The 22238-nt window shown below is 50.4% G+C and overlaps 1 protein-coding gene across 3 annotated transcripts in view; it reads left to right on the top strand.

Moving 5' to 3' along the window:
* Positions 1-22238, top strand: part of MAU2 (MAU2 sister chromatid cohesion factor) — a 35414-nt gene continuing 13176 nt past the window's right edge. For 2 of the 3 annotated variants that reach the window (XM_082622172.1, XM_082622174.1), the window contains exons 1-9: positions 12-303; positions 14544-14561; positions 14933-14998; positions 15639-15734; positions 17242-17336; positions 19449-19476; positions 19844-19999; positions 21142-21288; positions 21376-21466. In XM_082622172.1, coding sequence (XP_082478298.1) covers positions 28-303; positions 14544-14561; positions 14933-14998; positions 15639-15734; positions 17242-17336; positions 19449-19476; positions 19844-19999; positions 21142-21288; positions 21376-21466 — 973 coding nt within the window. In that variant the 5' untranslated portion in view covers positions 12-27. Of the gene's footprint in view, positions 304-14543; positions 14562-14932; positions 14999-15638; positions 15735-17241; positions 17337-19448; positions 19477-19843; positions 20000-21141; positions 21289-21375; positions 21467-22238 lie in introns of all 3 variants that reach the window. The other variant, XM_082622173.1, reaches the window with a different exon arrangement.

Below are 22238 nucleotides of genomic sequence, written 5' to 3'. Positions count from 1 at the left end.
CGGCAGTTTGTTGTTGGGGAGGCCAAAATGGCGGCTCAGGCGGCGGCGGCGGCTCAGGCGGCGGCGGCCCAGGCAGCGCAGGCCGAGGCGGCTGAGTCCTGGTACCTGGCGCTCCTGGGCTTTGCCGAACACTTCCGCACTTCCAGCCCGCCCAAGATCCGCCTGTGTGTGCACTGCTTGCAGGCCGTGTTCCCCTTCAAGCCGCCGCAGCGCATTGAGGCCCGAACACACCTGCAGCTCGGCTCCGTGCTCTACCACCACACCAAGAACAGCGAGCAGGCGCGCAGCCACCTGGAGAAGGCGGTGAGCGCGGGCCGGGCCGCGAGGGTGGAGGCGCAGGCTCTTTTCCGAGCTTGGGCTGAGGGGTCGCGACCCTGGCGGGCGGGGGCCGCCGGCGCCGCTCCTCCGGGACCTGGGGCGTGGCTTCCGCACCAGCAGCAAGACCCCGGAGACGTGAGCCTCTCAGGGGACCCGAGGGAACTCGCCCCGTACTGTACTTAATGTTTCTGGTGACAGGCAGAGGCCTAGGACTCCGGTCCGGGTACTTCGAGAGTTGCCTCTTTCAGGAGCAACTGGGTCTCCAAATTCTTCATGTTTGCAACAAGATGTCACCTTTTGGCATCTCTGGGGACGCCCCCAGATCGGCCAGTGAGCCCTGCAGCTTCTAGCTCCTTAGGGCTCAGCCCCGGGAGCATCAGCCTGAACGCTCCCTTCTTAAGTGACTCGGGCATAGGGGAGGGTCCAGGTAACAGTCCAAGCATCCCTTAAGAATCTGAAGTTTGGTCTCTGAGGAAATCTTGGAAGGCATCCTCTCGCAGAACACGGAAGTCTAAGAAGGGTCTGGAGGGTATTGTGCCCCCGTCAGTGATGAGGGGAGTCATAGGTGAGAGGCAGAGGCCCAGAGCCTAGAGGCAGTCGTTTGAGATCCTGTAAAAGGCAGAACTGGGCGGGGAGTGGGGGGGGTGTCTGGATTCCAGGGCTCAGGGCTCCTGCTTTCTCCGTATCTACCTGTGACTTCTCTTCCTCCCACCATCCACTCATCCATCCCCTTCAGAGGGCAGGCCCTATCTTCCCATGTTGACCTGTGGGATCTTGGTGCCTCAAAGAATGTGGGAAAGTGGCCAACAGTCTATCCTTTCTGGCTGTGCAGTTGTATCTACTCAGAGCAATATTGCGCTCCTGTCATACGGTGTCTCCATTTGCCGTTTACCCTGCTTTATTCTGCTTAGAGGAGAGACTTCTTTTTTTTTTTTTTTTTTTTTTAAATGGTTACTTTTCTCTCTTCCTGCCAGAGGTATGAGGTGACTTTTTTTCTTGGTTTTTTTTTTTTTTTTTTTTGATGTTGGGGGTAGGAGTTTATTAATTTATTTATGTATTTTTGCTATGTTGGGTCTTCGTTTCTGTGCGAGGGCTTTCTCTAGTTGTGGCAAGCGGGGGCCACTCTTCATCGCAGTGCGCGGGCCTCTCTCTATTGCGGCCTCTCTTGTTGCGGAGCACAGGCTCCAGATGCGCAGGCTCAGTAGTTGTGGTTCACGGGCCTAGTTGCCCCGCGGCATGTGGGATCCTCCCAGACCAGGGCTCGAACCCATGTCCCCTGCATTAGCAGGCAGATTCTCAACCACTGCGCCACCAGGGAAGCCCAAGACTTCTTGAATACAATCAACTTCGATTTTAAAAATGTGTTTATCTGAGGTAAATCTGAACCCACCGGTGGCTAGTAACAAATTGCCTTTGGTAGGATAATCAGATCTTTGTTCTGTAGACTGTAAAGAGTTGGAAGGGGACTTTAGTTCTTTCTTGATCCACTTCCTTGTTTCAGGAGTGAGGCAATATGGGCCCAAATAGGTAAAGTGATTTGCCCAAAGCCACACAGCAACTTATTAACAAAACTGAGCTCAAACCTAGGCTCAAGGGCTTCCCTGGTGGCGCCGTGGTTAAGAATCCGCCTGCCAATTCAGGGGACACGGGTTCGAGCCCTGGTCCGGGAAGATCCCACATGCTGTGGAGCAGTGAAGCCCGTGCGCCACAACTACTGAGCCTGTGCTCTAGAGCTCCCGTGCCACAACTACTGAAGCCCGCGCACCTAGAGCCCGTGCTCCGCAACAAGAGAAGCCACTGCAATGAGAAGCCCGCACACCGCAACAAAGAGTAGCCCCCTCTTGCCGCAACCAGAGAAAGCCCGCATGTAGCAACGAAGACCCAACGCAACCAAATATAAAAATAATAATAATAATAAATTTACAACAACAACAAAAAATCTAAGGTCAAGATCGCCAGGGTCCATGCCAAGACCATAAGTCGTGGGGTTTTTTTAAATTATTATTTATTTTTGGCTGCGTTGGGCCTTCGTTGCTGCTGCGGGCTTTCTCTAGCAGCAGTGTGCGGGGGCTACTCTTTGTTACTGTGCACAGGCTTCTCATTGCAGTGTCTTCTCTTGTTGCAGAGCACAGGCTCTAGGCGCGTGGGTTTCAGTAGCTGTGGCACACGGGCTCAATACTTACGGCTCGCAGTCTCTAGAGCGCAGGCTCAGTAGTTGTGGCGCATGGGCTTAGTTGCTCCACAGCATGTGGGATCTTTCCAGACCAGGGCTTGAACCCGCATCCCCTGCATCGGCAGGCAGATTCTTAACCGCTGCGCCACCAGGGAAGTCCAAGTCGTTGTTTGTGAAGTTCTTTTCTTTCATTCATTCAGCAGATATTTAATCAGCTCACACTGGTTGCCAAGCCCTATTCTAGGTGCTGGGGATCAACAGTGACTAAAGTAGTCCCTGCCCACAGAAGCTTATGTTTTTGTGAGGGAGACAAACAATGAATGTATAGTAAAAGATTAGGCAGCGATAGAAGAACCATGAAAACCAGAGTGAGCGTTGGAGTTGACAGGGAGCTATTTTTAGCAAAGGTAATGAGGGAGTCTCTATTTGTGGGAGTGACATTTGAACAGAGGCCTGAATGAGGTGGGGGAGCAAGCCTTGAGAAGCGCTCAAAGTTTCAGGTCAATCCCTAGGAGTACCTGAGCTGTCGGTGACTGGTTGATATCAGGGTCTCTCCTGAGCAGTGATGAGGCTGCGATCAAATGAAGTGTCAAGCTTCCTTGGGTGTGGGAAGGGTAGAGGCTGTGACTGCCCAGGCCTGACTCCCAGTGCCTTTAGTGGATGTGCTGGTTCTGAAGCTCTCCCTTCTCTCAGTTAACAACAGATCCTGCCACCTCCTTTCCCTTGTCTTCAGGACATTCAGCCTGTTTCTTTTTTCTTTTCTTTTTTTTATTTGAAATATTGTGGGGTTTAAAATTTTTATTTAATTATTTATTTTTGGCTGCATTGGGTCTTTGTTGCTGCGCACGGGCTTTCTCTAGTTGTGGCAAGCGGGGGCTACTATCATTGCGGTGCACGGGCTTCTCATTGCGGTGGCTTCTCTTGTTGTGGAGCATGGGCTCTAGAGCACAGGCTCAGTAGTTGTGGTGCACAGGCTTAGTTGCTCTGCGGCATGTGGAATCTTCCGGACCAGGGCTCGAACCCGTGTCCCCTGCATTAGCAGGCGGATTCTTAACCACTGCACCACCAGGGAAGCCTTATGGCAGTTCTATTTTTAATTTTTTGAGGAACCTCCATACTGTTTTCCATAGTGGCTGCACCAATTTATACAGTCCAACAGTGCACAAGGGCCCCCTTTTCGGGGCTTCCCTGGTGGCACAGTTGTTACGAATCCGCCTGCCAATGCAGGGGACACGGGTTTGAGCCCTGGTCCGGGAAGATCCCACATGCCACAGAGCAACTAAGCCCGTGCTCCACAACTACTGAGCCCGCAAGCCACAACTAGTGAAGCCCACGTGCCTAGAGCCCATGCTCCGCAACAAGAGAAGCCACTTCAATGAGAAGTCCATGCACCACAATGAAGAGTAGCCCCCCCTCGCCACGACTAGAGAAAGCTCATGTGCAGCAACGAAGACCCAACACAGCCAAAAATAAAATAAATGAAATAAATAAAATTATTTTTTTTAAAAAAAGGGACTTGAACTTAAACAGACATTTCTCCAAAGATAGCCAACAGGCGCATGAAAAGATGCTTAGCATTGCTAGTTATTAGAGAAATGCAAATCAAAACTATATTGAGGTATCACCTCACACCGGTCAGAATGGCCATCATCAAAAAGTCTACAAATAATAAATGCTAGAGAGTGTATAAAGGAAAGGAAACCCTCCTGCACTGTTGGCGGGAATGTAAATTGGTGCAGCCACTATGGAGAACAGTATGGAGGTTCCTTAAAATAGAGTTGTTCGGCTTCCCTGGTGATGCAGTGTTTAAGAATTCACCCACCAATGCAGGGGACATGGGTTGGAGCCCTGGTCTGGGACGATTCCACATGCCTCAGAGCAACTAAGCCCGTGTGCCACAACTGCTGAGCCTGTGCTCTAGAGCCCGCGAGCCACAACTGTTGAGCCTACACGCCACAACTACTGAAGCCTGTGTGCCTAGAGCCCATGCTCTGCAACAAGAGAAGACACCACAATGAGAAGCCCGCACACTGCAACGAAGAGTAGCCCCCACCTCCTGCAACTAGAGAAAGCCCATGGGCAGCAACGGAGACCCGGTGCAGCCAAAAATAAAATAAATAAAATAAAAAATTTTTTAAATCTAAAAAAAAAAACCCGAAAGATTCCGGCAGCAATGTATATATTAAAAAAAAAAAAAAAAAAAAAGTTTAGTTGTCGTATGATCCAGCAATCCCACTCCTGGACATATATTGGGAAAAGATGAAAACTCATTCAAAACGCTACATGCGCTGAAATGTTCATAGCAGCACTGTTTATAATAGCCACAACATGGAAGCAACTTAAATGTCCATCAATGGATGAATGGATAAAGAAGATGTGGTATATGTATACATAATGGACTACTACTTACCCATAAAAAAGAATGAAATAATGCCATTTGCAGTAACATGGATGGACCTAGAGATTATCATACTAAGTGAAGTAAGTCAGACAAAGACAAATAGCATATGAGATCACTTGTATGTGGAATTTAAAATATGATACAACTGAACTTATTTCAAACAGAGAACAGACTCACAGACATAGAAGACAATCTTATACTTACCGGGGGAAAAGCGGTAGGGGAGGGATAAATTAGGAGTTTGGGATTATGAGATACAAAGTACTATATATGAAGCAGCTAAACAACAAGGTATAGCACAAGGACTATATATAGAATAGATAAATAACAATGTATAGCACAGGGAATTATATTCAATATTTTGTAATAAGCCATAATGAAAAAGAATATGAAGAAGTATATGTGTGAATATATGTAACTTAATCACTTTGATGTACACGAGAAACTAACACAGCAGTGTAAATGAACTATACTTCAGTTAAAAAATAAAATAAAAATATATAAGAGCTTGAGCATCTGTGGATTTTGGCATCCTCAAGGGCTCCTGGAACCAATCCCCTGAGGATACTGAGGGACAATTGTATCTTCTCCCATTCTCTCCCTTCTGCCTTTTTGTTTCGTTAATAGTTTCCTTTGCTGTACAAAAGCTTTTTAGTTGGGTGTAGTCCCATTTGCTTATTTTTGCTTTTGTTTCCCTTGCCTGAGGAAACAGATCCAGAAAAATATTGCTAAGGTTGATATCAAAGAGTATACTGCTCATGTTTTCTTCTAGGAGCTTTATGGTTTCAGGTCTTAAATTTAAGTCTTTCATCCATTTTAAGTTTATTTTTTTATATAGAGTGAGAAAGTAATCCAGTTTGATTCTTTTGCATGTGGCTGTCCAGTTTTCCCAGCACCATTTTTTTTTTAATTAATTAATTTATTTATTTATTTTTGGCTTAGTTGGGTCTTTGTTGCAGCACGAGGGATCTTTCTTTTTTTTATTTTTTTTTCTTTTTGCGGTATGCGGGCCTCTCACTGTTGTGGCCTCTCCCGTTGCGGAGCACAGGCTCCGGATGCGCAGGCCCAGCGGCCATGGCTCACGGGCCCAGCCGCTCCGCGGCATATGGGATCCTCCCAGACCGGGGCACGAACCCGTATCCCCTGCATCGGCAGGCGGACTCTCAACCACTGCGCCACCAGGGAGGCCCACGAGGGATCTTTCATTGCAGTGCGTGGGCTTCTCTCTAGTTGTGGTGCTCAGGCTTCTCTCTAGTTGTGGTGCGTGGGCTCAGTAGTTGTGGCGTGCGGGCTCTGTTGTGGTGGTGCGTGTGCTCTGTAGTTGTGGCGCACAGGCTCCAGAGCGCATGGGCTCTCTAGCTGCGGTGCACAGGTTCAGTTGCCCCGCAACATGTGGGATCTTAGTTCCCCGGCCAGGGATTGAACCCGCGTACCCTGCACTGGAAGGCTGATTCTTAACCACTGGACCACCAGGGAAGTCCCCCAACACCATTTGTTGAAGAGGCTGTCTTTTCCCCATTGTGTATTCTTGCCTCTTTTGTCGTAGATTAACTGGCTGTATAAGTATGGGTTTATTTCTGGGCTGTCTATTCTCCACTGATCTCTGTGTCTGTTTTTGTGCCATTACCATACTGTTTTTATTGCTGTAGGTTTGTAGCATAGTTTGAAATCAGGAAACATGATACCTCCAGCTTTGTTCTTTTTTCTCAAGATTGCTTTGGCTACTCAGGGTCCTTTGTGTTTTCATAAAATTTGTAGAATTATTTGTTCTAGTTCTGTGAAAAATACTATTGGTATTTTGAGAGGGGTTGCATTGGATCTGCAGATTGCCTTGTGTAGTATGGTCATTTTAACAATATTAATTCTCCCAATCCATGAGCACAGTATAGTTTCCATTCGTTTCTGTAGTCTTCATTTTCTTTCATTGATGTCTTAGAGTTTTCAGAGTATAAGACTTTTACTTCCTTGGTTAGATTTATTCTTAGCTACTTTATTCTTTTTGATACAATTGTAAATGGGATTGTTTTCTTAATTTCTTTTCCTGATAGTTCATTATTAGTGTATGGAAACACAACAGATTTCTGTATATTAATTTTATATCCTGCAACTTTACTGAATTCATTTATAAATTATACTTTTTGGTGACATCTCTAGGATTTTCTGTATATGGTATCATGTCATGTGCAAACAGTGACAGTTTTACTTTTTCCTTTCCATTCAGTCTGTTTCTAGCAGTGGTTCATAGTCACTGTATATATATATATATATATTTTTTTTTTTAAATAAACTTATTTAATTATCTTTGGCTGCATTGGGTCTTCATTGCTGTATGCAGGCTTCCTCTAGTTGTGGTGAGCGGGGGCTCCTCTTTGTTGCAGTGCACAGGCTTCTCATTACAGTGGCGTCTCTTGTTGCGGAGCACGGGCTTTCAGTACACGGGCTTCAATAGTTGTGGCTCATGGGCTCAGTAGTTGTGGCCCACGGGCTTAGTTGCTCTGTGGCATGTGGGATCTTCCTGGACCAGGGCTTGAACCTGTGTCCCCTGCATTGGCAGGTGGATTCTTAACCACTGCGCCACCAGGGAAGTCCAGTCACTGTGTATATTGTCCTTATTTTGCCCACTCAGTGCTGTCAAAGAGAAGCAGCCATGCCTCAGATTGCTTCCTTGTAGCTGCTTGGCTTTTGGACCCATAATTTAAATCCTTATCATCGTGGAGAGTTTTCCCTCCATTTTACAGAATCCTAAATCTTGTGGGGTCTTCCATAGAGCCACAGGGTACCCTCCATAGGTCGCACTGTCGTTACACCTGGAAATACCTTTCTTTCTGTCAGGTGCATCCCCACATGAAAGTTTGTCCAGATTTCAGTTAAAGTGCCATTCTTTGTAATGTTTTCCTTCTTTGGTTGTTTCTCTTTTTTTTTGCAGTACACGGGCCTCTCACTGTTGTGGCCTCTCCCGTTATGGAGCACAGGCTCCGGACGCGCAGGCCCAGTATCCATGGCTCACGGGCCCAGCCGCTCCGCGGCATGTGGGATCTTCCCAGACCGGGGCACGAACCCGTGTCCCCTGCATCGGCAGGCAGACTCTCAACCACTGCGCCACCAGGGAAGCCCCTTTGGTTGTTTCTGATCTCCTTTTGTGTTGCAATGCAAGCATGCTTTTTTTAAACTTCATTCTTTATTAGTTGTACATTTTTTCCAAATCACGGAGCTGTCAATTTTTATTCTTTCCTTTCCTTTCCTTTCCTTTCATTCTTTACTAGGTAAAGAATCATGTAAGTGCTATAGGTAAAACTTTTAATTGATTTCTGAACTTAGTATTACATTCATCTTCCTTAACTATTATTTTCATCATCTTTTGCTTTCCCTATGAGAGACCCTAACCTCGTTTGTAATCACTTTAATATATATATAAGGGTAGATTATTATTTCTGTTTCCTCAACTGTATTTGTAAGCTTTCCAGAAGGAATGTGTAATATACTCACCCATCTGCTTCATCAGTTCATTTGTTAAGGGTTCCCGTCAGAGGGATGGAGGGTATTTCTCCCTTTCCTCAGCAGCTTTATCCAAGTTGCAGCCTTTGGTCTCTCAGTTGTACCTGCCTCTGCAGGCCTTCGGAGTACCTGCTGGCTGCCTCATTCCCTGGATCTGTTCAGCAGGTCCTGTAACTATTACAGTGCATAACAAGACACTTCACCAGAGAACCTTCTCTTTTTTTTTTTTTTTTTTTTTTTGCGGTATGCGGGCCTCTCACTGTTGTGGCCTCTCCTGTTGCGGAGCACAGGCTCTGGACGCACAGGCCCAGCAGCCGTGGCCCACAGGCCCAGCCGCTCTGCGGCATGTGGGATCTTCCCGGACCGGGGCACGAACCTGTGTCCCCCGCATCAGCAGGTGGACCCTCAACCACTGTGCCACCAGGGAAGCCCCTTTCTCTTTTTGCTTATGGTTTTGGCAGGGATGTGGATGTATCTACAGAATTCTTCTTTTTTTTTTTTTTTTGATTGTGTCAGGTCTTCATTGCTACACACGGGCTTTCTCTAGTTGCAGCAAGCAGGGGCTACTCTTTGTTGCGGTGCGAGGGCTTCTCACTGCGGTGGCTTGTCTTATGGAGCACAGGCTCTAGGCATGTGGGCTCAGTAGTTGTGGCACACGGCCTTAGTTGCTCCGTGGCATGTGGGATCTTCCCGGACCAGGACTCAAACCCGTGTCTCCTGCATTGGTAGGCAGATTCTTAATCACTGCACCACCAGGGAAGTCCCCTCAACAGAATTCTTGACTCCTTTGGGACTCTGACTAAATCATTCATGATCATAAGGAATGTCGCTTTACATCAAAATCTCTTGGCTAGATACTTTGTGAAGCTATTTCTACAGATTTTGTCAGATTGTGTTCTTTTTCATTTCATTTTTGCCTCGTTGTCGTTCCTCTTGCTACATACTATTCCTATGTAAATTTTCAGTCTTCTCTTATATTTTACTGTTTTTCAAACAGTTCCATTTCAGTCATTTGTGCTTCCACTGTGGAACTGAGAATCTTTATATCTGTACTTAGATGTGTATTTATTTCCCCCTTAACTTTCTTAATTTATCTGGAAAGTGCATCATCATCCTTAGATTTTGCTGATTTGAAAGCCACAGAGGAATAAATGCTACTTCTCTGGAATGGATTGTTCGTTATTTGCTATAATCCAGGCAGTCATTCTTTGGACAGTGGTCTTTAGTGACTGCAGCATCTGTGTTGATGCCATGTTTGCTTTCTCTGTGTGTTTGCAGTGGGGCTACTTTTTAGTGGTTGTTCGTCTGACTTAGAAAGCAGCTCCAAACTGCCAGTCAGATACTCCTTAATAGTGCTTCCAGGTTTAGCCCGAGAGTCTATGGCTACCTTCCCAGCAAGTGATTAAAAGCTTCCCTTTCTTATTTTAAGGCCTAAAAGGGCTCAATTCTGGGCCTTTCATCATCAGGCACAGATGGAGCATATCTTTCATCCTTTAGGATCACGGCTGTGTCCTAGTAAATTCCATGCCACATCAGCTGGGAGCAGAACCTGGTACAGAAGCTGCATTTGCAGGACTTGCTGTTAAGCATTTTCATGGAAGAGTATCTGTGCTTCCTCCTGTTTGCATTTCCATTTTCTTCACTCATTCTCTGAGTCTCCTCTGACTTCAGGAAGTGAAATGTGTTTAGGAACCTTTACTTCATGATTCTACCAGCTTGCCCCCTGTCTCCCCTGCAACCCCTACTTCTTCCGGTTCCTGCCTGGGAATTATTATAGTATTCTTGGTGCCTTCCACATGCCAGGCCCTGCGTTCATGGTTCTTGGAGCACTGTCTCTTTGGATCCTCACCAAACCCACAAGGTAGAGACCACTCCGACTTGCCAATGACAGTACTGACCGGGCTGCCTGTAGCCGTGGTCACGTGGCAGAGAGGCAAGGCTGGCTCCTAAATGTTGTGCTGCCATCCCAGAGGAGTTGCAGTTGATAACTATTTTTACGCATTTTGGTGATTTAAAAAAAACCTGATTTTTAAGAAAAACTTACCTTGGTTATGAAGTACAAGAAGTCTTGGAACACTCAGCCCTGAACTGAATGTCCTAGGAATGAGAAGTGTGCTGATCCCAGCCCTTCCACCCCTCAGGGTGCGTGCTAGCCCTGTGGTAACCCTTGCTTTTCCTGAGAACCCCAAGGTGACCCCAGAGGCTTCTGGTAGGGTCATTCACATCTCTGCCTCACACCTGCAGGCTTCCTGGCAGTGACGGGACTCTCACTTTGGCTGCTTTCGCATGACAGGAAGAAGACATAAAAGCTGTATTTTAACGTTACAAAGTAAAACATAGGTTGAGATAGCAACCTTGGGTAATTTGTGAGATGGACGTATTTTCTAATATCTAGATTTCTGATTATGAATTTATGTTGCAAGTGTTAAAAAAGGTACAAAAGCAAAGTGATTTGATTGGCTTCTGACTGACCATCCTGGGGAAGTGACTGGCTCACCTTGACATGGCGTCCTACAGCTTCAGAAATGGGTCATCTCGGGGACGGCTCAGGTGTCACTGACACTGATGCCTGAGCAAGAAACAGTGATGTTTAAAGACAAGGAGATGTCTGATGCCACTTAGGAATTAGAATTTTGTGTTTAAAAGGCATAAGCCTGGGCTTCCCTGGTGCCGCAGTGGTTGAGAATTGGCCTGCCAATACAGGGGACACGGGTTCTATCCCTGGTCTGGGAAGATCCCACATGCCACAGAGCAACTAAGCCTGTACACCACAACTACTGAGCCTGCGCTGTAGAGCCCGTGAGCCACAACTACTGAGCCCACATGCTGCAACTGCTGAAGCCGGAGCACCTAGAGTCCGTGCTCTGCAACAAGATAAACCACCACAGTGAGAAGCCCACACACCACAACGAAGAGTAGCCCCCACTTGCTGCAACTAGAGAAAGCCCTCGCGCAGCAACGAAGACCCAATACAGCCAAAAAAAAAAAAAAAAAAAAGGCATAAGCCTCAGTTCTGTGGCCATTTGTGCATGAGGAAGCCCTCATTTCCTTGTGATGATAGATAAAGTCATGATTCGTGCAACAAATGTTTCCTGAGAGCCTCCCGTGTGTCAGCCCATTCTAGGCACTGGGGACACAGAATCATGATGAGGCACGTTATGGGGCTTTATCCAACATCCCCAATTTGTGTGTGTGTTGGGGTGGTGGTGGCCCACAGTGCATGCATGAGAGAATGGTGGCAGATCATGGCTCTGGGAAATGGGTGCTAAGGACCACTAGGATCCAGCTCCTCCAGGAGTTGGAGTGTTGCTAACTCTTATGTGGGTCCACGCCTCAAACTTTGTCCTCTGGCCCCTAGAGCAGCGCTCCTGACAGCCTCTCACACTGACAGACAAGGCCTCCCAGAAGGTTTGAGTCTTCAAACTTTGGACACGTTACCTTCCAGCTCTCCCCGTGGTCACTAAAGGCCCCGGGGGGTGTGATACTCTTTCTCCAGACCTCAGGTCAGAAAACAGAGAACTGTCAGAGACAGAAACTGATCATTAACAGACACATCTGACTTATAGAAAAGAGATGTCAGTGGGGTCCAGCCCAAATGTCTACTGAATAGATGTTAACCACATAAAAGCCCCAAATGAAGAGACATTTGATGGGCCCATGTGGGCCTGGGCCCAGCAGCACAGGCCAAGGCGCTGGAGAAGTCGGCATAGTGGGGCCCTCCCCAGGCAGTAGGCAACTGGCTGTGTCCTCTCACAGTCTGCCCACCATGGACATACTTCTGTGGACTGTCCTCACGTGAATTTGGAGTATGCCTTGTGCAGTGGGGAGAGCATCCCTGGGCCACAGACTCATAAGGAAGGCTTCTTCGCCCCACTGGAGGAGTTTCACCTCTTGTTGCCCTCTTCACCTCTGTTGGGGGGCAGTGACACACAGATGTAGTCAGCTTTACGCCAGGTCCTGAGGCATGGCCAAGCTTGACTTGGAAACTCAGCTGTAGGTGGTGGGTTTACTGAGCCCACTCCGCCTTGGCTACCAGGCTGGGTTGTTGAGAGCAAGCCACACGGCGCTCCGAGTGGAAGGCAAATGCTTCTCATGTGTGTCTTTATCCACCCTGTACTCTCTCTAAAGGGCTCCCCTTGAGTATGGAGGCCTTGCCTGAGATATGTTTTGCACGTGGAGATTAAGTCATGGAACTACAGAATCTCAAGGTTGGACCAGGTCTTAGCATGTCCCTAACCCAGCTTTTTAGTCACAGAGTTTCCTACATGGTGTCTTGTCCCTCCTCCCAGTTGGTGGCCTTCAGGAGTGTCTCTTGCTCGACTGCCCTTCCCAGTGAGGAGGAGTGGCTTCTGTAGAAAGCAAGCCCCTACTTCTGTGTTTACCAGCTTCGTGACATCACACGAGGCTGGAGCTAGGCCTGTCCCTACTGTCCATGTAGGTGGTCTTCAGCCAAGGAGCCTCACTTGAGGCCACACTCCTGGCACTGGCCGTGTCCCTCTTGGGACCCTGAGCTCCTCCTGACCCTGTTGCAGGGGGACCTTCGGAGTGGACACCCGGGCTGGCTGCGGAGTGCCTTTTGCCTGGGCTCTATGTGCACGTGCACTTGTATGTGTGTGTGACAGACACAGGAGCCTGGTGGCTCTCCATGTTCCCTCTCTCTGTTCTGTCCCTCTCCTCTACTCCCATAGCTCCCCCTCCTGGCCCACCTGTGTCGCTCAGGCAGCTGGTCTCCAGACCAGCTCCAAGTCTTCCCCAGCCTCTTTGGTGACTTCCCTGGCCACCACTCAGCCCCAGAGACATCTTGAGCTCCAAGGCTGTCCCGCTGGCGTCACTGGCCTTTCTCCCTGGCGGCCAGCAGACCCATGGGCCTTCAGCCTCTTTCCTCTTTCTCCTCCTCCCTCTGCATCCTTTGCTGCATCTAAGATGCTCTTAAAACTTGGATCTGATTGGGTGCTTTTGTTTTATGCCTCTGACTGGGTCAGGAGGCTCCAGGGGTGACATCAGGGCATTCTTACCCACAGTCACATGAGTGGCACAGACACCAAATGGGCCTTCCAGCCTCACCTCCCTGGGCCTCTGCTCTTCTTTGCCTGGAGCACCTCCTCTTCCTTCTTGGCCTGGTAACACCCATACTTACATCCTCATCCTTCAAGGCCCAGCCCCAGACACCCCAACCCCCACCACCTCCCTCCACATGCGTGCGCGTGCACGTGCACACACGTACACCATACACACACCACACACACACCATACACACACCACACACCACACACACTCCACACACACCACACACACACACACACACACTGTTCTCCCACAGAGCATGGCAAGTAAGAGTCTCCTGTTGGGCTCTGGATCTGCCTTCCAGCAACTGCTGAGGCTCTGAGAATGTTTGCAGGACGAGTGGGTCAGCAGGAACAGCGTCAGGTATATGTTTGAGTCCTTGATGGTCTGACAGACTGTGGTCAGTGTGGTGGTGTGGTGGACCGTCCTGGGACCTCAGCGCCTCCTGTTGGAATGTGAAACTCCAGGGCACAGTTATAGCCAAGTGGGAGCATGTCGTTATCTGAACCACGTCCCAGCCTGTTAACTAGCAGAGAGGGATGGTGAGCTCAGAACTCAGAATCATCCCTGCTACCCCTGGCCAGGTGCTGCCCACACCAGTCCTTCCTGGAGTACTCTTCCCTCCCCTCTGAGGCTAACTTTGCTCGTTTCCAAACATCTTTTAAATGTCAGTTCTCCAGGAAGGACTGACACCCACAGACCTACTCTAATTGTAATTAATTCCTCATGTCATGATTTGCTATTGGCGTACTACAGTGAGTGTCATGTGGTGGCCCCTCTGTGCTCCTTCCCCTTGTGAAGCATTGCTGCTGTAGTGGGAGAGGGCTCCAGTTTTGACTCCGGAGCCTGGCAGGACGGGAAGCCCGTGAGTGGGGGAGCAAGTTCATGTTCCCTTTCCCCCAGACACGCCCTGGTTGCTGGATTAGAGGAAAAGCAAGCCCACCCTCTTAGGCTGAGCAGGCCATCTTCCCACTTAACTCAACACCTGCAGCCTTTGGTGACAAGACAACCTGTGTAAACCCCAAAGTGGAGCCAGTTAAGCAGGTGCAAAGCATATGGTTGAGAATTAATGCTTTTTTCTTTCTCTTTCAGTGGTTGATATCACAGCAAGTATCCTTTTCTTGGTACTGTTCCCTTTAAAGAAAAATCTTTCTAAATTAAAAAAAATATGTTATAAACTTGAATCCTACCTATAATGCACACCTTGGGTTTGGGCTTTGCCCCACAGATTACCTGGAGCATCCCTTCAGACCAGTAGCTTCTCCCTGGGTGCTGTGCTTCTCTTCATGCCCCAGCCTCTAGCTCCACACCCAGCCAGCAGCAAGCTCAGGGATTACTGGGGGAATATGTGAACTAGGGATTTTAGAGCGGGTGGGGATACGCCCGTCTGGCCAGCCTCTGCTGTGTAAGAACGCTGAGCTGTGGCCCTTTTAAACTGACCATTTTGCAGTGTCTCTACTTCCTTAACTGTACATCATTAGATCCCGCAGTTTGAAGATGTTAAATTTGAAGCAGCAAGTCTTTTGTCTGAATTATACTGTCAAGAGGTAAGAACATATGAAGGTTTCTGAAAGCAAACTCCCTCTCCCTGTAGCAAAGCACAGTGGCAAACTGGGACTCTCAGGAGTGGATTCCCTTCCAGCTTCTAAGACTTCTCATAATTTTCTTATCTCCCACGCCTGGCATGGGGCAGCCATGGGTGATCACTTGCTAACAAAGGCTAGCAGAATCTTTTTCTACCGAGGACTGTTGGAAAACAGCCTTGTTCGTAGGCTAAAGATGATTAGTTCCTGAACGAGTTTATGTAGCTTACCTTAAGCTGATTCCTGATGTCAGGTGTAGCTGAAAATTGCCTTTCCCGGCTTTGAGCAGTGACCCCTTTTCACGCCCCTGGCCCCTCTCTCTGGTTGCAGAACAGGAAAGACAGCAATTGTTATCAATTTGACTGTTCAGGATTTTGAACTAAAGCTAGTTTCCGTTTAGTTGAGTGGGGAGTTATTTTAAGGTCAATACAAAAACTTACCAGCCAGTGAGTCTAATAAGATATCTTTTCTTCTTTAATCAAGCACATTGGCAACCCACAAATCCTTTGGTAAGTGTGAACAGGAATGGCCTTCTGGCTCCGCAGCTGCTGCATAAGGAATCCAGCTTGTTTTTTCCTCCCCAAACTTCACCGTTTCCTTTCAGAATTCCGTTGATGCAGCAAAGCCACTGCTGCGGAAAGCAATCCAGATCTCACAGCAGACCCCATACTGGCACTGCCGCCTGCTCTTCCAGCTTGCTGTGAGTACTGCGGGCCTGGCCGAGATGCGTGGGTACCTGTTGGGGGCCATGACCTTGGGGCACAGCTGCCGCAAGTACAAATAAGCAGACTCTGGGACACACGGGTCTTCCTCAGGCTGCCGTACTGAGCGGATGGGGACACAGGAACGTTTCTTTGACCTGCTCACAAGTCCCCTCCAGACTGTCGCCAGGAGGTGGTACTCCCAGGGTGGGCCTCTCACTCAGCAGCACCTGGGATGGCTGGTGGGCGTGTCCTTCCCCTGGAGCTGACTTGGGGCCTAGTCTTCATGTTCTCCTCCCTCCTGTTGCTCCCTTTGGCCTGCATTCATCAAAATTTAGAGAGCATTTCTTGCCAGAGGTCCACTCTGTTTTCTGAGAGCTGTGCAGAGATTCCAAGGGACTGCCTATTGGGCAACAAGTGCTGGAGTCAAGCCTTTTCTCCTAGAGCCCACTTTTGGGGCCTGCTGGGATATAGCCTCACCCTGGGCTCCACACAGCCCCTCTGCCCTCAGCCTCCCTTAAGCTCCTCAGATGTAGGTGGTGCCTGGTCCCTGCACTCTGAGATGCTCAGGTGGTGAGGGGCTCTCTAGGCTGGGATTTCCTGGCTACAGTGGAGGAGTCTGCAGGCCGGGGGCTGGGTAGACTCCTTCCTGAGGAGTGCCTCTTCATCCTGGGCTCTGCCCACACCTCCCCAGCACTGGCCATGCTTTATCCTCTCCTGACCGTGACACAGCCTACCCACCAGGCCACCTCTCGCCCACCCTCCATGATAAAGCCCCATCATCTGCCTGAACACACAGTGGGTGCTGGGCTGCAAGTGTCCCCTGCTCCCTGGGGAAACCTTAATGCCAGGAGGATTTGGCTCAGAGAGTCCCCTTCTCTGCTGAGAAGAGCTCACCTAGCCTGGGCCCCTGCCTTCCCTCCAAGCTTTTTCCTGCCCTACACGTGCACTGTCCTCCTTTTATCCTCCATGTGCTTTTGTGCCTGCTGGCAGAGGAGGAAGCAGGCCAGGCGGTGAGTCACCTGCCTCAGGTCACAGTATTGGTTTGTGCTGTGAGCATGGATCCCAAGATCTCAACCAAGGCCCCACAGGTGTCCCTGCCTTTGAGCCTGTCAAGGCTTCTGGGTTTGAAACTCCCATAGGTACTTACCCCTGAAAGAGTCCCTCCTTGTTTGAGGCTCCTCTGGCTGCTCCCCTAGTGACCACCCCTGAAGGTGGCCTGGGAAGCATTCAGACATACTCGCACAGCCCTGGAGGGGTCCTGCACCTGTGAGTGTGGACCGCTGGCTGTCTGCACCATGAAGCTGAGATGATGTACACTGTAAATGGAGTGGAGGTCTGTACCCAAACACTGCTGATGAGATGATCTGCGTAAGTTAGCTGAAAACTGACACTGAGGCAAGTTTGTTGATGTAGGGAGGTTCAGTTTAACTCGCCAGCAGTAAGGTCAGGTACTGTAAAGCAAGTGGTTTGGAAATGAGGGTCATTGTTCTTTCTTCTTTTCAGCAACTGCACACACTTGAGAAGGACCTGGTGTCAGCCTGTGACCTCCTGGGTGTGGGGGCCGAGTATGCCCGGGTCGTGGGATCTGAGTACACACGGTAGGCACTCTCTCCCTGGGCCCCTCCTCCTCTTATTGGAAAGAGTTTGGCCATCTTGATCCTGGACAACAAATAGAAATGGCATTGCAGCGTGAAGCGATGGCCCCCCTTATACATAGTAAGAGACATGCAAATTAAGGCAGCACCGAGATGCTTTTGCCGCCATTGATTCATGAAGTAAGAAGTTGTTGAGTTGACTGTGAGGGTGAGGGGCAGCTGGCATTCTCAGCACCATCAGCACTTGCACGTTTCTAGTATCTCTTGAAATAAAAAGGGCTCGTATGATTTTCTGGGTTGATCCTCTTCCTGGTGCAGTGCGAGAGTGGTGCTTGTAGAGGGTGTGGGCAGCGTGCTTGGCAACCAGTGTCCCCACTCGGGACACCCAGGAGTTTTTAGATACATAACAGGAGACAGAGTAAGTGGACATTTGTGTAAAAGAAGGGATATAGGTTCATGTTATGCGTGAAACTGCTTAGACTACCTGGAGGCTAATGCCCTGGGATTAGGGTCAGGGGTCAGAGGCCACCAGTGCTTCACTGTGTGCCCTCTAAGAGAGCCTCCAGTCTGTCTCTTTTTCCCCTAAAGAGAAGAATCCTCTGTAGTAGGATTCCAGACTCCAGGTAGCAGTGCTCTTATTCTGTTGTGTGCATTGGGATTCTGGAAACACAAAAATCTAAGCTTGTCCCATGGGGTTATTGGGACAGAACAGTCCCTAACTCCATTCTCTAAGCTCTGGACTTGCAAGTGCTCGCAGGGGTCCACACAGTTCCCCACAGGCTGTCATCCCTCGACCAACCTGCCCTGGGATGGACACTGTCACACAGTCTGGTCTGTGTTCCTGGCCCGTCTTATCCTCCTCGTGCTGTGGCCGTCACTGGATTCAGGGTGACACTCATGCCTTGCAGGGCATGGGAATGGCCACACACTGCACATGTTCAGTCACAAGTGTCCTCAAACAGGCCTCTGTACCACTGTGGGTGGGGGTCCTGGGTGAGCCTCACTAGGGCATGGCGCCTACAGGTCGCCTGACACAGAACTTCTGATCTCGGGCATACGGCCTAGTGATGTGACAATATGGGAACCTTGACATGAAGTTCGAGGCCTTAGATTTCAACAGTCAGACAGTAGACCCTAGAGTGTCCACGCCGTGAGGTAACAACAAGGAATAACGAGGTGGCTGGGAATATAGACATCTCTCACTGTGTGACTGGGACCCCCCCCACCTCAGTCTACTCACCTGGAACGATGCCCATTTGACGGGGTGTCAGCTGCAGCACATGGGGACTCTGCACAGACTGGCGGGACAAAGACTTAGATGTTGAACAAACTGTGACGACAGCCCAACAGCCGATTCTAAAAGCCTTTCCCAACGCCAGTGCCGTGAGCAGCCCCTAGGCACTGGGGTGAGGCTGGGCTGCCCTCCTCTGTCTTTTGGCAGTCTCGTAAACCTTTTAATGTGTTCATTTTATTATTTTTCTTGCTGATGACAGCGGTACGTGCTTGTTTAGAAAGTGCAGAAAGATTTAAGAGAGACAGTAAAATCTCCTGGCCACGCCACCCTTGAGGGTGGGGACAGCGGGCAGCGAGGCTGCTGACATGCCTAGGCTTCCTGAGTTTCATCCCCTTAACCCTCAGGAGAGCCCAAGGGCGCTTGGCTGGTTATAGGCAAGGAAGTGGGGGCACAGAGGGGCCACGGTGAGGTGCAGATTTCGGTTCGGACACCTGAGCCTGATTACTTACCCCCCCTTCTCTCCTTGCCCCACCCTGTGCTGTCCACAGACGTGGAACCTGTGATCTGCTGTGTCAGCGAGAGTAAGGTTATGGTGGAGGTGCTGCGCTGTACCCTGCCCCTCTGTGCTTTCTGAGCACGTGTTGCTGCTTTCTGAGCTTTTGAACCACATGGGTGTCTAAACAGGAAAAAGCTAAAGACAAATAGAATAGAACAAAATAGAGCCCTCTTATAAATAAAACAGACCTAATTGGCCAGGGTCCATTGTCATCCATTTAACTGTCCCAGAGGTGGCTCGTTAGGTTCCTGTGAATGTTGAGGTGGCACAGTCATCCCAGCGGGTGCCTGAGTCTTCCAGACCTGACTACCCCTCTCTTTTCCAGGGCACTGTTCCTGCTCAGCAAAGGGATGGTAAGTGGAGGACGGATGGGATGGGGCTGGTATGGTGGACGTGAGGCTGGGGCCCCACGAGGTCTGCCAAAGCCTCGCCTGCTTGCCATGTTGTGGCCCCTCAGGCGCCCAGACCCTCACGCATGGCAGGCAGCCACGAGGGGCAGGCCTGTGTCCCCCAGCTGGATTCAGAGGTAAAGCTCAGGTTCCAGGTTGTGGGATTTGTGCTGATGGAAGAGCAGCCTGGGTTGGCGCTGCCTAGACCTGGGTTCCAGCCCGGTACGCACCCTCCCTTCGTGGGGCCAGCAGTCCCACGGCTCCTGGGCAGGTGGGCGGCAGTCCTTTGTACCAGGAGGGTCTCCCAGCATGTGCACCTCTCCCTCCCCAGCTATTGCTGATGGAGCGCAAGTTGCAGGAAGTCCACCCACTACTGACCCTCTGTGGACAGATAGTTGAGAACTGGCAAGGGAACCCCATCCAGAAAGAGTCTCTGCGTGTCTTCTTCCTGGTGCTCCAGGTGACCCACTACTTGGATGCTGGGCAGGTATGTAGTGCCTCTCACCTGAGGGCTGCTGGGGAGCAGGCAGGTGGTGGATGGGCCTGTAAGCTAAGACATCAGCTCTGCAATTTCCTCCTTTCCCTCACCACTGGGCACGTCTGTCATTCGGGGCTCGATTCCCCCACAGCCCTGTCGTGCTCTGGCATGAGTACTGTACCTCTGTGGACAGAGGGCGCTCCAGGGATGGGTCTGTCCCATTTCTGCCCTTATAGCGGGAATAGCTGTGGCCTCACACACATCTACTCAGTTTGTGAATGGTGAAATGACCTTGAGGGCAGTTTAGGGAATCCAAGAAAATACACTGGGGATTCTGGCATGGTGCCTGGCATACAGCAGGTGCTCAAGCAATGTCTGTCCACCACCCCCCAGTTAATGATAGCTTTGTGGGAGTTTAGTAGGGACTAACAAAATCAGCTGTGTTTGAGGCACACACAAAAAAAGCCCACATCCCTCATATGGTTGAGGAGCAGCTGTACCTGTACGTAGGGGAACGTCTCAGCCTTTTGGACGGGTACTGCCCCACGCACCCTCCCCACCCTGTCACGCTTCCTCGGTTCCCCCATGCGCACCCACCTTTGCTTGTTGGGCCGAGTGCTTCAGTCAACACATAGGAGCACAGTGCAAACTCTCACAGGGTGCTGACGGCTGTGGAGATGGCCTGTAGGGCCTCGGAATGGGGCTTCCTGGTGCAGAAAGGCCAGTCTGTATAAACCACGGCACCTGCAGGACTCCAAGTGGCCACTTCACACCCCCCAGGATAACCAGCTGTGTCCTCCTCTCTTGGGGTCACTGCAGGAAGGAGAAAATGTGGCTGGAGCAGGGTCTTTGAGCAGGCCTTTCCTGGGCCTTGGTGTTGGGCCCAGTGCTGGGTGGTTGTGGAGCCTCAATCTCACAGATGACCCTCCTGGCCCTGCCCTGTGCCTTGAAAGCTGGCTGACCCATCTGGGGGATTGGGCTTCCTGCAAGTGGTAGGTGTGGTAGGAGTTCCTGGGAAGGAAGGGCTGAGGAGCCGATGGGCAGGCAGGACCTGGCTAGCTGCCACTGTGGGGACCTGCCTCCTAAGGGTGGTTGGCACCTGATAGGAGCAGACAGGTGCTCAGGTGTGCATTGCTGTCTGCCTGCTGCAGGTAAAGAGCGTGAAGCCATGCCTGAAGCAGCTGCAGCAGTGCATCCAGACCATCTCCACACTGCACGATGATGAGATCCTGCCCAGCAACCCTGCTGACCTCTTCCACTGGCTGCCCAAGGAGCACATGTGCGTGCTTGTCTACCTGGTGAGTCCCTGGAGGGGCCGGGGCCTGGTGGCCCAGGTGAGAGAGGAGAGGGCCCCAGTGACCACCACCATCTGATCTTGTCACCAGGTGACTGTGATGCACTCCATGCAAGCCGGCTACCTAGAGAAGGCACAGAAGTACACAGACAAGGCCCTCATGCAGCTGGAGAAGCTCAAGAGTATGTCAGGCTCTGTGGGGCTCAGTGGGTCAAGTAGCCCCCTGGTGGGCGGCCCGATCACCACCTCCTATGCTGGGCCTGAAGGACCTTTAAAGACTGCAGCACGGGTCCCTGCCCCATGGGTCTTGTTGCCCCATGGGTCTTGTTACCCCAGTTGGAAGATAGGGACGATCCAGGTTCGGGCAGAGCAGGCCAGGCCTGGACTGGATCCTTGACCCCCAGGGGGTTGTGTTGTGGGGTGGTTGTGCCATCTCTGTCCTGTCCCCCTCACTGTGCAAGATAGCCATGAGGGTTAGCGGGACTCCTCTGGGGGCTGCTGGGGCGGCAGTGCTCAGTTGAAACAGGCGGTAGCTGCTTTTGCTGTCTGTTATCAGTATCGTGATGTGGATTGTGTTCAGGGTGAGGTTGGGATTGGAACTGACTGACAGCAGGTCCTCTGGAGGCCCTGGGTTCTTCCTGGATGCTTGACTAATCCATCCTGTGCGATCAAGGACCTTTGGCTAGTAGGAACCCAGAGCCCCACATATCCCTGGCTGGCTTGTGCGCCTGTTAACCTCATTCACTCCCTGTGCCCTTGTCAGTGCTGCTGGGGAAGAGCCTTAGAGCCAGAGAACCAACGCCCGCGGGGGCTGCGGTTCTCTCCCTTCAGATGAGTTGGGAAAGTGCTGTCTGGTTCCAATGTGAGGACAACCGCTTGGGGCAGCCAGAAGCTAGGGTCCCCCCGCTGTTGCCTGAGGCCTATCGCCATGGTCTCGGTCTCCCAGGCAACTTC

Source organism: Mesoplodon mirus (assembly GCF_964341445.2).
Source record: "Mesoplodon mirus genome assembly, chromosome: 5".
NCBI classification, from domain to species: Eukaryota; Metazoa; Chordata; class Mammalia; order Artiodactyla; family Ziphiidae; genus Mesoplodon; species Mesoplodon mirus.
This window is presented reverse-complemented; position numbering and strand designations above follow the sequence as displayed.